At 37.6% G+C, this 18,016-nt stretch overlaps 1 protein-coding gene across 3 annotated transcripts in view; it reads right to left on the reverse strand.

Moving 5' to 3' along the window:
* Positions 1 to 18,016, reverse strand: part of NBAS (NBAS subunit of NRZ tethering complex) — a 317,946-nt gene that overhangs the window by 153,872 nt on the left and 146,058 nt on the right. For all 3 annotated transcript variants that reach the window (XR_013441601.1, XM_078055983.1, XM_078055984.1), the window contains 4 exons: positions 16,221 to 16,450; positions 13,209 to 13,321; positions 6,198 to 6,311; positions 1,164 to 1,277 (listed from right to left, as the gene is read on the reverse strand). Coding sequence is in view for 2 of the 3 variants with exons in the window: in XM_078055983.1 (XP_077912109.1) it covers positions 1,164 to 1,277; positions 6,198 to 6,311; positions 13,209 to 13,321; positions 16,221 to 16,450 (571 nt within the window). In the remaining variant the exon portion in view is untranslated. The remainder of the gene's footprint in view (positions 1 to 1,163; positions 1,278 to 6,197; positions 6,312 to 13,208; positions 13,322 to 16,220; positions 16,451 to 18,016) is intronic.

Genomic DNA, 18,016 nt, shown 5'->3' on the forward strand with positions numbered 1-18,016 from the left:
CTAGGCCCGCCCCTTGGCCCACGCTGGCTGAGCCTGCACAGTCCAGTGTTGGCAATAATCCTACAAAGTCCACTTACAGAGAATCTTCCACCCTTGATAACTGATAACTGTTGATATCTGATCAAATTCCTCCTCCCTCATCCTCGCAATCTGAACACCCAGGCCTGCCTTCAGCAAGAATCCTGTTAAGTCAGGTCAGCAAGAACCCACTAAACTTGATGTCTCATAGAATTTTCCATCCACCGACCCCTCACCATGCTCCTTGGCTTTAATCCCCAGCTGTCTTTTCTGTATTAGGAGTTAAGTCTGATCTCTCTCGCCTATTGCAATAGTTTTAACATCTACTGCAAAAGCCCTGAATAAAGTCTTCCTTACGATTTTTAAGAAATGTCAGAATAATATTTTTCTTTAACAGTATACATACAAAAAGTGCAAAACTCCTAAATGCACAGCTCCATGAGTTATCATGAGGTGAAGCCCTACATTTTTAACCGCTCGCTATGAAAGCACAGACAGTAGGTAAAAAGATTGCTTGGGCTTTCATATATTCAGACACAGCTCCAGAAAGCAGATCATTTAGTACAGAGTCTATGATAAGGCAACATCACTTCCTACCCCACAGGGTAATATGTTCTTTCACAGTGAGATTATGCCACAAAAAAATCTGATCTTCCAGAGACCTGACTTTGAATTTCCAAATAGAAAATTTTAGGATTGCAAACTGCTTCCTATTTTCTCAACATCAGTTTGAAAAGCACTATGCTATCCCTTTAAAAACAATTAAAAACTAGAAATATTAACTACTCACAAATTATAGATACTTCAAAATGTTTAAATTTTCTTTTATATAACAAATACATGAAAAGGCATTAAAATATTTTATATAAAATTGTTCTTAAAATAATGAGCATATTTTTAATAGGCAATAGAAAGCAACCAAAATCTCAGCTAAAATGTAACCCCCAAGCCTATTAAAGTACTTATATTAATATATAAGCACATGGTCTACATACTAATCAGGGCTCATAAAATGTTTCTCATGTCTTTTGAAGAAAATGTGGCTGGCTTCCCAACCAGGCCAATTGATTTGAGAACAGATCTTTTCCATTATTCATCATGTAAAAAGGACCTGAGCCAAGTGTTAAGTAATTTGTCTATTTCACCTGTGGCCATCAGCTCCTGACAATGCACACTGGCTGCTTTGTAGTCATGGAAACGAAGTGCTTGCTCTACTAGAAGGATCAGAACCTGTCCACGCCTTTCTTCTGGGTCTTCACCTGTAAACACATGCAAATGACTTAATGATTATGGTAGCATCAACTGATAAAAGAGCTCATTAACATTGTGTTTCAAATTAATTAAAAAATAAAAGGTAGAGATTAGCCTGATTATTGAAAAAGATTATAGGACAAATGTCACAGCAATTTTGACCTTCCAATCTATTAATCCTGGAATTAGCTTTCAGTCTCCTAAGAGATCAATGACTAGTATCAGCCCCAGACCAACCATCCCAACCTAAGTGAGTAGAGAAAAAGTTTTCCTCCCAACAAGAACTTTAAACTTTTTGCTATTTCTTTTATATTTTGCCCTTTGAATGTTGTTTCTAATTATAATTAATAAATGACAAATACAAGGTGGGGGGAGACTTAAACACACAGTAAACTGGATAGAATTTTATAGTTTCTCTAACAGTACTACCTTTTATTTATCATAGTAAGCATCTAGACTCTAAGAACACATACCAAAATTCAGTTTATGTTAACACAAAGATCTCAATTTTCTCAGGAAGATTCTTGGAAGTCAACTTAGATGCTATGTCCTTCTCTGACATCTCTACACAAGAATTCTTCACAAGAAACACGTGGTTTAGGTGCCCCTCCTACATGTTCCTTTACTTTTCATTCTGTGAATACCAATTTATTGAGATTATCATCTTAAAAATCTGTATCTTCTATCAGCATTTAAGCTCTCTGAAGACAGGGATTCTTTCCTTGTTAAACTCTCAGTACCTGGCACCAAGTCATACATGTAACTGGGGCTCAAAAAAATATATCCTCAATGAAATGAGTACAGATTCTATCCAGAATGTAATTTTCCATTATAAGACAAATAATTCAAAGTTACAACATAAACACAATATGTATACTTAGACTAAAAAAAAAAGTAAAACATATTTTATATTTCAATGAGGTAATGAAACCTCATTATTTTCAATATTTCGAAAGAGAAAAAAAAAAAAGAAATTACCCAATGGCCCCTGCATTGTTAGGCTACAATGTGATTTGTAAGAAAAAAATAAACATATCACAGAAGGGTCTGAATCAAAGTTTTAAAATATGTCACCATTAATCTCCATCCTGTGCTGCATAGGTTTAAATAAAATCCACATATTGGCCTAAGCTAATCAAAAAAGATTAAAAAAAAAAAACAACGATAAAACACTACGATTCATAATATTATTTTAGAATAACACCCATGTTCTGTAACGCTCACATATAACACTGGAAATAGAATATGTAAAAAGTTTCTCAATGATAAATGCACATATCACACTTAATATAAAACCTATTTCCTTGAAATTTCTGCATTTATTCAGAGTATCTAAATCAAAAATGAAAAGGTCCAGGGGTGATTCTTTTTTTTATGAGACAACTTGAATAGGTTGCAAAGATATTTTGCAGATATAATAAAATCCCCTAATTAGCTGACTTTAAGTAACGGGTCCATTGATTACCATCATCCAACAACCAAAAAAGAAAAGGTGGAAACAAAGAGTTAAGAGTAAAGGATTCAAAGTGAGAAACTTCTTAACTGTGAAATCTTCAGTAAATTAACTTCTTTATTCCTATCTCCTCACATTCTAAATAAGAGTCATACCTCTGCTATAAAGGACACAGGAAGAAGTAACTTAGATAAGTATAAAAGCATAAAATGAGAATTATTGTTGTTAATGTAAACTTTTATATGAAGATGGGTTAAACAGTCACCTTGGAGTCCAAAGTTCAAATATTGAACTACTTTTAATTCTAGAAAGTTCCAATCTGAACAAGTGGGGAAAGGGGGAAACATAACCAAAAATAGCCTAAAAGAATGATCTAGAAAAATACTACAAATGAGGGCGCCTGGGTGGCTCAGTTGGTTAAGCGACTGCCTTCGGCTCAGGTCATGATCCTGGAGTCCCTGGATCGAGTCCCGCATCGGGCTCCCTGCTCGGCGGGGAGTCTGCTTCTCCCTCTGACCCTCCCCCCTCTCATGTGCTTTCTCTCTCATTCTCTCTCTCTCAAATAAAGAAATAAAAAAAAAAAGAAAAATACTACAAATGAAACAAAACAAAACAAATTCTTAACAGTCAAGAGTACGGCCTGGCAAGACATCTATTAAAGAAAATGACTCAGATATTTAGTCTGTAAAGGAGAAGATTAATGGTGGCATAACAAGGCTTTGAGTATATGAAATATAATTTAAGCTATGCCCATAAATTCTCTGACACTCCTTTCTAAAGATGGAGCTTGCTGCCCCTCCCCTTGATGGGAGCTGGGTAGTGATTTACTTCTAACGGAATATGATGGACATGATGATGTGTGACTTCCAAGACTAGATCATAAAGGACCTTACAGCTTCCTCCCCACTCTTTCATGGATCAACTGCTTTAGGGCAACTAGGTATCATGTTAACAAAACATTTAAGAAACCCTATGGAGAGGTCCATGTGGCAAGGAACTAAGGCCTCTTACCAGCCAGGAAGACATTGGCGTCTCCTCCAACTGCCCCATGAGTAAGCCAGCTCAGAAGCAGATCATCCAGGCCCAGTCAAGCCTTCAGGTTGAGCCCATATATACTTCCCTTAAACTCGGGAGGGCCCATGTAACTGCCTCATGACACGATGACAATGAAACTGCCCAAATTCCAAGGCCTAGATTAGAAAACCCCATAAAGCTTCTGCTGGTTCTTCTCAGAACACGGACTCTGGGAGCCTTCAGCCACCATGTAAGAATCGCCGTACTCTGCAGCCCCCATATGAAAAGACCACAAGGAGAAACCATACAAAGAAGAGATTCAGCCCTGGCTATTCTATCCCCCAGCTATTTAAGTCTTTCCAGACCAGGTGCCAGATATGTAAGTAAAGCAACCTTTGAGATGAGCCAATCTATCCCTAGACATTATCTGGGTGCAATTTCATAGAAGATTCTGAACTGCCTGGCTGAGCCCAGTCAATCTCCAAGAACTGAGAGAGACAAAAATTAAATGATTTTGTTTTAAAGTCACTAAAGCTTCGGAGTGGTTTATAAAGCAGCAGTAGATAACCAGAACACCCTAAAAGCCTCAGATAAACGTCACCAGCCTTGCGATCCCCTTCTTAATTACCCTCCTTGCCAGGCAAAAATATTAGCATTGCCCTTCTTCCAAGCTCTCTAGTATCTGTATGCAGAAGCCAGGTACACATCCTGTCCTGTGTGTGCGTAATTACCTGCTTCCTGAGCCCTCTAAGATTCTCAGTTCCCAGAGGGAAGAAGCTGTGTGTACCAGATCCTTGTATCTCAAGTACCCAGCACAGGGATACTCCCTCACCTGTCTCTGCTTCCATTTCTTCATCTGTAAAATGCAGCTAACAAGAGGCTATTGTACATCACGAAAGAGCGAATATGTAAAAAGAGTAGAGAAGGGGACTGAAAGGTTGTTAATCCCATTAAAAATTCCTACAATTTACCAAGATCACAGGTATTCCTGTTTCCATGTCAACATAACAGAGGACAAAAATGGAAATTGGTCTTCGCAGGTACATAAAAAATGCTGACAGCATCCCTGAGCTGCTTCATTAGTTTCTGCGAAATTTCATTATGAAAGTCTTCCCTGATGATCAGAGCGCTTCAAAGTTTACAAGGTGCTTTTATAGGCATTAACTCGTTCGGGGGTCTTGGAAACATGGAGGATGAAACCAGGGAGTGTCATTCCCATCTTCCAGAGACAGAAACTGGAGCTAAAGTCGCTTTGCAAGTGTATGGGACAGTCAGGACTGAAGCAGCCTTCTGACCTACATCCAATCTCTCCCCTGTCATCCAAGATGCCTTAGGATGGGTGACGGGTTCCAAAGCTGCAATGGACCCACAGGTAAAGATGATAATGCTCTGCTTTTGGACAACTGACAAAGGAAAATGTACTAAAACTATAGACCTTCAGAATGAGTCATCTATATTGAGATTTAAAAACATTAGTAAATGTATGCCCCTAATACACTAAATATATATGTTTTTTAGAGTTCAAAATGTAAACAGAAATCCTGTTTACTTTTAAGTCTATAATATGTGGTTTGGACAAGTCTAACTTCAAACCACAGCTTATAAAATATTTGGCCAACAACTTTTTTTTTTTTTTTAAAGATTTTATTTATTTGAGACAGACACACAGAGAGAGAGAGAAGCACAAGCGGGGGTGGTCAGAGGGAGAGGGAGAAGCAGACCCCCAACTGAGCAGGGAGCCCTTTGCAGGACCTGGGATCATGACCTGAGCCGGAGGCAGACGATTAACCAACTGAGCCACCCAGGCGCCCCAGGCCAACAACTGTTCTTGTAGAGATAAGTGCAAGTCAAAAATACAAAAGAAAACTATTAAGAGACTCTGGTAAGCAGAACAGTGCGGTTAAAGAAGCATGAAAGGTAGAGTCAGAAAGACTTTCCTTGGAAGCCAGGGTCTGCTATTTAACCCTGCTGAGCAAGATATTGGACTTCTCTGAACCTCAATTTCCCTTGTAAAATGAGAAAAATACCATCATCATTACCATGTAATAGAAGATGAAGCACGATCACCTATGTGAAAACCACACCAAATAGTAAATGCACAAATTCTTCTAAGAAATTGCTCGAATTCAAAAATATCATACCAAATTTGGACACTGAAGGTGAACGGCAGGGCTGACTTTTCTTAAGCTTTCTGGTTACAAACACTCATCCCAGCTTCTACTCCTGACCTCACAGCCACCTGCTAGCACCCTGAATGAGCCTGTCCTTGTTTAAAGGACAGACAGACCAGCAGCTCAGTATGGGGACACATTTCTCTAACATGCCGATCTTTGCAGAAAAGATAAATCCTTGCTCAAGAGCAGCATTCTGACACCTGCAAGCACATATTCTGACATTTGCCCAGGATGATGTCAAGAATGACATGGAAACCTTACTCTGCAATTCAGCATTCAAAACTTACCTGCTACTCTCAGCAACTCGGCAAGGCCCAGAAGCTTGGCGGACTGTTTGTAGCATGTGGGGGACTGGCAGATACACTCCTTGATGAAGCTGATCCGATCAGAGCACAATCGCACTATGAAAGAAAGACGAAAGACTCATAACCAGGGACATCACCAAAGAGTGTCACGATGGTGTAAGCAAACACAATAAAAACTCTTAGCCTCCAGATCAAAAAGAATTTAGAAAGACACAATTATCTTTTAAAAATTAAAATTATTGTTGCTTCTGAATACTGTACAGCTAGGATCCTTTGTTACCAACCTCCTGAAACAGCAAATGCACTGGCATTCGGAAGCTAAGAAAAAGCGTCACCTTTTCAAGTGCCATGTGAGGCCTTAGGAAAAATTTTAAAGAACTTAGTATTTGTCTTTGAAAACTTCACATACTTCCTATTACACCAGAGGCCCCAATCATTTTAGCCCCCTACCCCAAAACCCATTCCATGTTCCAAACATGCATTTTCTACCTCTACCTCAACACCCCAATTTAAAGGGTAGGAATCTTCAAACTGCTCACTGTTCCAATTGATTACCCTTTCTCCAAACAGGTCCAATCTTCTCACTTATGCCAGATATTAGGAAAATAAAACATGTCCGATCAAACCAATTCACATTATGAGGTAATTAAGGACACTTAAAGGGAGAAAAAAACTTCAGTAAAGATTATTCTATATATGCTAGGAAGAAATGGTTATTTATTTAAGGGAGAGGGATCAAGATATAAGAAGCATGGCACTACCTGGACGGCTGGGGCCCCATAAATACAACAGTAGCAACTATAACGAGAGCAGCTGACGTTACATGAATGGCCTACGTCCCAGTCACTGCTGCAGGGGATTTACATATATTAACCCTACAAGGCAGAAGTTGACAAGGCAGGTGCTATCATCTTCAGAAAAAGAAGTACGGAAAGGTCACTGAAAAAGTGATGGAACCAGAACTCAACCCAGCCCCTTAAGTGTTTTTCAAGCCTTCATTCCTTTATCCATCCCCAAATCCATGGCTATCTCCCACACATTCTGTGTTCTTCCCCAGAACTTCTTATAGGTGGCAGAGAGCCCAGGGGTTGGGGAGGTAAAGGAGAGAGGTGGTGGTTTTTCTTTGGAATGGGCTCTTTTAGGTTTTCATTATGATTTAATTTCAAACTTACAGAATGGTCGCCAGATGGTACAAAGAACTCTTTGCCAAGAATAATCAATCGTTAATAATTTGTTCCATTTATACTTGCTCATGTACCATCATACATGGGAGCCCCCCCACACACACATATATACACACACAAGTACACGTGCACACACATACACACATGTCTGTTTTTTCTGAACCATTCAAGACTAAGTTGCATATATCCTGTCCTTTTATTCCTAAACACTTCAGTGTGCCCTGGGTTACTTTAAGATGGCTATTTATACATCTGCTAGTACAGTCATCCTTTGTGGCTTTCCTATAAAACATAAAGTAGATGCAGACTTCAATTACTTAGTTTACCATCATGACAGCCAACATCTACATTTGAGTCTAACTTTGGTACACTGTATTATTGTTCCCTGTATCCACTGTAATTATTCATACCCCAAATACCCACTCAACTAACACTGGGCTTGGCTGTGTGATTTCTTGGGCGATGAAATGTGAGTGGAAGTGACATATGCCACCTCTGAGCCAATGTTTCATGAGAGTCACCGTGGGATCCCATTACTGCTCCTTACCCCTCCCGTGAGAATGCCATCCCATGAGGTGGTGCAGAAATGCCTGGGAGCAAGAAAGCAACTTGCTATCATGTGTCATTGAGGCTTTTGAGATTCCCACATAGCACAGTCTAGCAAAAATTAACTGATATAGAGGGGCGCCTGGATGGCTCAGTCACTAAGCGTCTGCCTTCAGCTCGGGTCGTGATCCCAGGGTCCTGGGATCGAGCCCCGCATCAGGCTCCCTGCTCCGCGGGAAGCCTGCTTCTCCCTCTCCCACTCCCTCTGCTTGTGTTCCCTCTCTCACTGTGTCTCTGTCAAATAAATAAACAAAATATTAAAAAAAAAATTAACTGATATAGAATACTTCAAACTTTTCCGTAACTTTCCTCAATCAAAAAAATGGGTTTTTTTCCTTCAGTATCTGCTACTGTTTTATGGGGTTTTCTCCTTGTGTGTATTTTAAGAAAATGTGTATTACTACTTCAATATTCCAGATTCAATTACTTGAGAAAGGTACTTTCCTACATGTTTCTAATTTGATTTTCAAAACAACACCCATCATAGATCCCATCGTTACTCCACATATGTAAAAACCTGAGGTTTTCATAGAGGCTTTTATAGCTGTATTTGATGAATGATGGTGCTCGTAGAGAAACTCTAGTTTTAATAACTCTAGTAAGTGGATTTCCTTACTGTCACCATTCTTTTTCTAGCTCCATAAAATCAAAGTAGAAAACTGAAACCATACATAGCAATGGATCCTCATTTTCTCTGAAGTTCCAAGTTTGGTTCTTTGTCTGATTCTTGCCCTAAGCAAGCCGTAACTACTAATATTTCAAGTACATTAAGTAAATTTGGAGAGTGGGACTCTAATAGAGTGCAGTTGCCATGTTCAAATGTCTTTTTACTTTATTTATTTATCTATGTTTTGAGCCTCTGGACAATCATTATGCCAATTCTCTTTTACTGCTTACTGCAGGACATGCTACATTGTATTTCAAAATGTGATTTCTCAGGTAAATTCAAGCCTTAGATATTATTATATTTCTGTGAAGAAAAGGAGTCTTCAACACCTAAAATTCCTTTTCAAATGGAACTAATAATATGGATATGCATGTATGAATCTTTTAACAATTGGAGATCTCTTATTTTCCTGTGGATCTCACAACTATATATCCAGTGTTTAAAAAAAAATCTGAAACAAAAAATACATTATATGTTAAAAAAAAAAAAAAGATAGTAGGAAGGGAAAAATGAAGGGGGGGAATCGGAGGGGGAGATGAACCATGAGAGACTATGGACTCTGAGAACAAACTGAGGGTTCTAGAGGGAAGGGGTGTGGGGGGATGGGTTAGCCTGCTGATGGGTATTAAGGAGGGCACGTACTGCATGGAGCACTGGGTGTTATACACAAACAATGAATCAGGGAACACTACATCAAAAACTAATGATGTAATGTATGGTGATTAACATAACATAATAAAATTAAATTTAAAAAATAAATAAAATTAAAAAAAAAACTATAATGCACACAGACACACACATGTAAATGCATAAAGAAGCATGTGCTGATAAGCTACACACATGCCAAACACTCTCATCACCACCTTATATGAGACACAGACAGTGAATCATGCCCAGTAAACCACAGATGCAAAATATCAATTTCGGTCACTCGTGAACGGCATCAAAGGCACACAACAACACAGGCAGTTACTTGTGACACTGCTGAAGTACAAATCTGAATTGTACAGGTGAAGAAGGTGACAATATGCAGCAGTCATGTAGCTGATGAGTGAGAACACCGGAGTTTCCTTCTCGAATCTTTTACTTTCATGCTGCTTCATCAGTAGAGAATGGTCTACTGTTTACAAATGTAAACAATATTGTTTACATTTGTAATGTATACAGTACTACTGTAGGTTTGAATTCTAGGTCCACCTCTGTGCGACCCTAAGCAAGCTGTTTAACCCCCTGAACTTTGATTTCATCATCTGGAAATTGGAAACAATAATAGTCACTGCTTCATAAGCTATTTTTTTTTAAAGATTTTATTTATTTATTTGAGAGAGAGAGAATGAAAGATAGAGAGCACGAGAGGGAAGAGGGTCAGAGGGAGAAGCAGACTCCCTGCTGAGCAGGGAGCCCGATGCGGGACTCGATCCCGGGACTCCAGGATCATGACCTGAGCCGAAGGCAGTTAATTAACCAACTGAGCCACCCAGGCGCCCGCTTCATAAGGTATTTTTGAGAATGAATAAATACCTATAAATATACTGAGAACATAAAAATCACTCAATAAATGTTAGTTTTTACTACTGCTACTGACCTATTCACAGAAATGCTTATGAAGTATGGCACCCTCTCATGTAAAAATTCTCAATGTTTCAAGATACAACTTTCAGGTCCTTCTAGAGAATCTTTTATGATTACCTCCATCTGAGGAAGGTGAAGCTCAAAAAGATGAAGATGCCACAGGGCACACAGCTCAAAGTGGCTGAATCAGAATTTAAACTCATACATGACACTAGTGTGACTCTGTCTTGTCATCAGGGTCAGTCCTTCCAAGTCAGGAAGTGCACCTTATTCCTTTCATCATTTCGGTTTCTGGAACAGGGTAAGAAGCTAACTCAGTGGTTTCTGAATGGAAGGAAAGCAGAGTGGAAAGAGGAGAATGAAGGGAGGAAGAATGAGAAAACACATAAGAGACTCTAATTCCACCACCAGGTAGAAACTAGAACCCCATGAGAAGTAACAAAAATGACAGTTGATGACTAGAGCTCTTGCAAAGTCCCAAGCACCGTGCACACATGGCCTTAACCATTCTAAGGAATTATAGATGGTGCTTCTTAGTATCCCCATTTTGTAGATGAGAAAACTTAAAGAGAAAGCAAGGTCAGATACTTGTCCAGTTACTCAGCAGTAAGTGGCTCCAGGCTGGCTTTACCTGCAATGCTGGGGGGCTGAAAAACTGATTTACTCTATGACAGAAAGAACATGGGGGACAACTGAAACATCCTGAATCTGCTCATGTGAATAGCAAGAATAATTTACACAAAACACAAACATCCAAATTATGGGGAAAGCACACACATGCACACACACACACAAACACCTCTCAGGAGACTCAAACATAAGGAATCATTTTTCATAATTCTGTTCTTGCTTTCTATTAACTCCTTAATTAGAATATAGCTAGTACCACTAGGCTTCCTTGGTGACTAGTAGCAACTCCTGAAGTGTAAGCAAAGGAGGCTTTAAAACAAAGCAAAGTGACAAAATGAACAATGTAAGCTACAAAAACACCTGGACTATAAATGTTTAAATATCCAGTTACTTTGTCCAATGTTCCCGATGAATACAAAAGCAGCTTATACCTAAATTGTACCTGCGGCATAAACACAATAAATAGGATACAAAGGCAATATCCCATCTCCCATCTAGAAGATTTTCTGACATTCATTCTAATAGGAAACTCCAAATCAATATATCAAGCTGGAGAGCTGTCAAGACATGAAAGCAAATGTCTTTCTTAAAACACTCTTCAAAAAAAAAAAATAAAAAAACACACTCTTCAGTCAGGAAATTTCTCAGAAGTAAGACCAGGATAGCAGGTTTGGTTGCAGATTTTCAAACTCATCAGATGATGTGCAAATACTGTCAGCAAAAATACTGCTAACTGAGCACCACAGAAAATTAAAGCTCTATTTATTATTTCAAGTCAATTGAAATAATTCATTAGCATTTGAGGGACTGCAAGAAAAGGTTTTGTTGTATTACATTAATTTGCCTGGATTGAATAAGTAGCTAAAATACACACATATACACAGAGTCAAAGCTATAATGACTTGGCCTTAGAAGAGATACAAGAAGAGCAAATTTCATAGTGCTCTGGACTCCCCCACCACTGAACACTTAATTGAAAATGTGGTTCAGGGGAGGCAGTTCATGATTTACGGCATTTGAGAAAAAAATGAAAATATTTTTAATAACTCTAATTAATCTTCACAACTTTAAAAAGCTTTGAGCTCAAAAATTACAGGAATGATATTATGAAATAGAATTTTCCAGTAATTTAACAATCTCCTTATATATACTTAAGATGCTACAAGACATGTATAATCATGAAGAAATTACTTCCAAACAATGATATTCAAGGTAACAGTAATACTACCTTGTTCAAGTCTAATAAATTTATCTGATAAGCAGAGCTTTAATTTTTAGTAAAACTACAGTAAAAACCCACATGAAAACATGAGAATATGTCTAATGACTTTTATCTCCTAAGATCCATCTGACTCAAAACCCTCAAAAACACAGGACAAAGACACCGAGAAACCTGTAACAGGACCCCATTGTCCAAAGGTACCAGGAGTTAAAAAAAAAAAAAAAGAAGAAGAAGAAGAAGAAGAGGAAGAGAAAGAAGAGGAAGAAGAAGAAGAAGAAGAGAGACAATTCTAGTGAAAATCAAAACCAGAGATGGAAAGAAGTTGGCTACACCTGCGCTACTCCCAATTCCAAACATTTCCCGGGTTAAGAGTGAAGAAAAGAGATTATATGGAAGGCACCAAGCATACTGCTAATAACCAAGCTACCCGCTTCATTTAGGGCACTGAGGTCCAGAGTTCGAGGCAACAGGAAGTCTACCGCCCACTTGTGAGGTAACGTTCAGGACACTGGGAGACACACACTGTCCTCACAGCACAAAGTAGATAATGACACGTTTGGGGTGGTACTTACCAGACTTGTATACTTAGGTAGAAGAACTTGAGCAATGTTAAGATATCCTTAGTAATTAAACTCTAAACAAGAAATTCCTGTCATTCCTTTTAATAAAATAGTATCAACATAATTAAAGAATATTCTGTAGTAAGCATAAAAAAATAAACTATTATCAATATGTACAGCTATTTCTAAATCTATGCAACTGAAACAAAATACAGAAATAAACTGTACATCAAAACTGATGGAGATCCGAAACTCTAATCCACAATCCCCCATTTGGTTTTATCCAATAAAATTTACTGATATTATTTCTTTTCATGACATAACTGGAAACTTACAAAATAAATTTATGATAAAATGTCAGCTTTATTTTTTCTTTGGGTTTCTACTAAAGGTTTCCTTTGAAAAATGGGGCAGAGAGTCAGATCTACTGCTAATGGATTAAATGACCAAAGGTACTCTTTAATTCAAAAAACTACCAAGGAACTACGCTAGTGATTCAATGCAAAGTAAGTTAATACTAAGTTAATAATGCAACATTAAATAGAAACTCACCTTGCAAAGGCAGGATCTTTACCCCAAATTCTTCAAGATATCCAAGGGCTTGGATAAGATCTAGCTCCTCCTGAATGGCAGCCGGTCTATCAGTTATCAGCTGTAAGCAGCACCTAGGGGAAATAAGATCTGCTTAAAAAAAAAGAAGTAGTAACATATGTTTGGCTAAGTTGCCTTTCTGTATTCAACAACATGAGATCCAACACATATTTATCAAAAGACTCCTACATTCCAGGTATCCTGCTAGATGCTTTCTGCTATCTTACTTAATCCTCATAGCAAGCCTGTATGATAGGCAAATAGCATCACCTGTTTCCTAAGGAAGCCAAAATCAAAGCTCAGAGAGGTGTAGTGATCTGTGCAGGGTTGTACCGATAGTAGGGAATGGTATCACATTACAAAGCAAAATATGTGAACTCTGCCTTCAGAGGTAATAATCATACAGGAAAGGTTTAAAAAGAGAGACAGAATTCAGAAAATTTCCAGTTATTCTTCAGGGAAAGCAAACATCTCGTTTCGGTGACAACTTCGACTCCCAAAGGAAAAACGAATAAGCTGAGACACTGCACAAAGGACATTTTTCTGATCATAAGGAAAGAGTCCGTTGGTAATGCAGTGCTGAGATGAATACAGGAGAAAGTGACTTTACTAATAAGAATCTGTAACACCTACGGAGTATTTTAAGCACATTTAAAAAAATACAGACAAAGTGTACTTAAATCTTTTCATTAACAAACTTACTTTCTGAAAGGTGAATGTGGAGGTATACTGGGACACAGGACTAGAAAGAGGCAGAGATCAGGCCAGGAAGGGCTAATGGTGCTAAAATCATGTATCGTCTGATGAAGATCCCTCAGCCCCAGGATGCATCTGTATGACTCAGTGATGGATGTGAGCCTACCTTACTTGTAAAATTGTAAAACTTAAACGAGATGAGCCCTAACATATACTGCTGATTCAAGTGTAACAAGGGACAGAGCCTACATGCGATATCTACTAAAATTCTACTGCATTACCTTCAAACTCACGAATTCTGAGTTCTAGCAATTTGTACTACAGACAGGCTCGCACATGCCCACATACCCACACATAATTAGGGATGTTCACTACCACAGTGTTTTTAAAATACAACAGAATGAATTTTTATCATGAATTAAATAAATTCTAGAAAGTCAACAATGGAATATTCTACAACCATCAAAAGAAGAATAGATCAAGCCTACATGCCCTCATGAAAAAACCTTCAGTATAGATCGTAAGTGAAAATAATGAGATCCAGAAAGGTATGTATAAGTAGTAAGCACTCATTTGTGACTTAAGAAAGAAGAGGGTAACGTATAAGAAAGTATTTTGGAAGGATTCACAGGAAAATGATTTAAAAAGATAGCTGAGGGATAAAGTTAAGGGAATGGGAATGAAAAGAGAATTATTGTAAATACATATCCTTTTTTGTACTGTTGAATATTTTTATCTTGTGAATGTATTACTTCCTCAATTAAAAAAACTAGTTCATAATAATTTAATCAGTAAGAATGTATGGGCTATTTTCTATATTAAATATAACTGTGAACATTTAAATATACCCAGGCTCACAGATCATCATCAGTCTAGTGTCACCTTATACACATACAACATCTTTTCCAAATTAAGGTGTGTCCTTGTAGGAGAAAAAGGGAAATATTGGAAGTGTAGATTTAAAAATGATCTGTGAGAACACCTGCCAAAAAGATTTAGGTCAAACACAACTCCCAGTTTCAAAAGCTACTCTGTTTGATATTTTCATCATCTGAAATAGAAATACAATCCCTTAGGAGAGAAGAAAAAAAAATTTACTATTTTTAACAACTCTGTCAAGTTCAATAACATGGTTTGAGAAAATATAGCTCTCTCTGTAATAAGATATCACTGGGGAAAAAAGTTTCCTTTAAGCTTTTCGCTGCTAGTCATTCGGGGGGAAAAAATAAATCTAAATAGCTAAAACAATCACTACATCAAAATAAATTCCAAATGGGCCTAAAATTTCAATGTGAAAATATAACTATCAAAGTAATAAAAAACAGTATGAAAAACTATTATAAAGGTCTTGGGAATTAAAGGTCTTTCAAAGGATGACACACAAGACAGAAATTATAAAAGAAAATAACAATTAAAATCTTTAAAGATTTTGAATAGCAACTTAAAAAATAAATCATATATATATAAAAACTTGACAACATGGTTAAAACATGTGAGAGAGGAAAAGGGCAATGTCCTTTATGCACAAAAAGCTCGTAAGAACCAATAGTCAAAAGAGGCGCCTGGGTGACTCAGTCAGTCGAGCATCCAGCTCTTGGTTTAGGCTCAGGTCATGATTTCAGGGTCATGGGATCAAGCCCAGCATCAGGCTCTGTGCTCAGCAGGGAGTCTGCTTGAGGATTCTCAATCTCTCTCCCTTTCTCTCTACCCCTTCCTCCTTCGCCCCTCCCCCCACACTTGGACACACACACTCTCTCAAATAAATAAATCTTAAAAAATAATAATAATAATAATAAAAAGATCAACACTAAATTTCCAGTACAACAGGCCAAGAGAGAAACTGAATTCACAGTCCAGAAATTTTCACCTGAAAAGGATTTCAAATCTTTATCATCTAATCAGGTCCCTCCTCCCTAAACAGAGCACAAGTCATGTAAAGCATACAGCCATTGCCTCAATGTGCTACAAATTCCCAGAACTTGAATTTGCAGGCTAGCTCATGAATCCTTCATAACAGAAGCAATGTACAATCTTACAGATAATCAGCAAGAAAGACTGGGAAAGCATGCTGGAGAACAGGGGTCATGGGAAAGTTGATGAATATTCATGATGTAATTATCTTTCTGTATTCAAGCAATAAATAACTGTGCCCCATACAGGATAGTCAATCTGTACTTGTGGCAATATATTTGTAAAGGAAAGAATAAAACCAACAATGGAGTTTGTGTAGTCTAACTTGTCCCCTCCCTCTTCTGGAAGAATACAGAATTACTCCACCTGGCCAGATCCATGCAGCTATCAGTGAGGTTGGTAGATGAATTAAAGTACTCTCTGCTGGCAGCCAAAACCAAGTCAATACTTCTTTCATAACTGACCCTGTACTGGGTTTTCCCTTTATGGGCTACACTAGCTGGTGGGTTTATTGAACAGGCGCTGCAGTGCATCATCTGCCCAGCTAAGTGGATATTTTCAAGGCGACTGGAACACAAAAGGCTTTCTGTAAATATCTGGGGAAAAGAAGAAACTTTAATTAGTTAAAGAGGGCAGATTCAGTTCTCAACAAAATGAAGACTCTGATATCCAAATGAAATAAATTAAAAATACATCCATCCTACAGGTAGCAGGTGCACGACCCTGTAAATACACTAAATGACAATGAAGTACACTGTAAGTGGTTAATTTTATGTTATGTGAATTTCACCTCAGTAACCAAATTCATCTTTTAGGAAGAAGAAGTAACTTAACGGAACAAACCAATATGAAGCCTAATACAGTTGACCCTTGAACAGCACAGGAGTTAGGGGTGCTGAACTCACATGCAGTCAAAACTCCCCATATAACTTTTGACTCCCCCAAAACTTAACTACTAATAGTCCACTGTTGACCAGGAGCCTCACCAATAATATGTACAGGCAATTAACACATTATTTTGTATTTGCTGTATTCTATAACTGTATTCTTACAATAAGGTAAGCTGGAGAAAATACTAAAATCATAAAGAAGAGAAAATACATTTAATATTGTACTTATCAAAAAAAAACAAAAACAAACAAACCCACATATAAGTAGACCTATGTGGTTCGCACCCATGTTGTTCAAGGATAAACTGTATCTTAATGTGTTACAAGGAATGTCTGAGTAAACTATCTGAAATTCATACTCATTAAAAACAGGATTCCGTCCCATACTCAATAGGGTCCACTCTGCTTAAACTATAACCATTGAATTTTTTAAAGAAAATCTTTGAATACGACACATAAAATTTCTAACTGCTTAAAGCATCTGAATTCAGTCTTACAGACTAAACAGCCAAGCTATAAATGCAACATTGATTTTTTTTCCAATCTGCAGACTAAAAACTATTTAAATAAAACAAGAGCCACTAATGGAAGGTATTCGTGCAAATATCATTGTATTCTACTGGCAACTAATAGCATCAATTAACATAAAATTTATTGTATAACTGAGAATATTTACTTATTACTTAGTCTAGAAAAGTCTTAAACAAAGAGATCCTTTAAATATACACTAATAATGTCAATATGTAATTAGTATAAGAACTTCCCCACGAATGTTCACCCCTATTAGGCCTCTGCTGGATGAGGATGGCACAGAAATAGAAGCAAGAGATGAAAAGCAGATTTCATGAAGAATCAAGAATCTTCTTACAATTAAGACTACCCAGTTTTCATAGGATCCCCTTATTTTCACTACTTTCTAGGCTTCTGGGGAAGGTAGTTATTTTTAGACAGGCCTTCATTAAAATGACTATGATGAGAATAAAATTACTAATAATCTACAAGCGATCTGCTACAAAATACCTATTGTGACAGAAAGCAAATTACTAATGAGCAACCCTAATCATTTATATCTGACAGGTGAAAACGGCTTACTCCAAGTGACCCAAATGACTCAGATATGACGGTTTCTCTATTCCTTTGGTTTATTCAAGTAAGCCATAGTTAATGCCCGGTATTGAGAAATACAACTCACTCACTCTAAAATTTAAGTTTTTGCTAAAATGAACAATATAGATTTCTGCTCTACATGCTGTAACGAAACCTTTAACTTTC

The sequence above is a fragment of the Halichoerus grypus genome, chromosome 10 (genome assembly GCF_964656455.1).
Source record: "Halichoerus grypus chromosome 10, mHalGry1.hap1.1, whole genome shotgun sequence".
Classification (NCBI taxonomy): Eukaryota; Metazoa; Chordata; class Mammalia; order Carnivora; family Phocidae; genus Halichoerus; species Halichoerus grypus.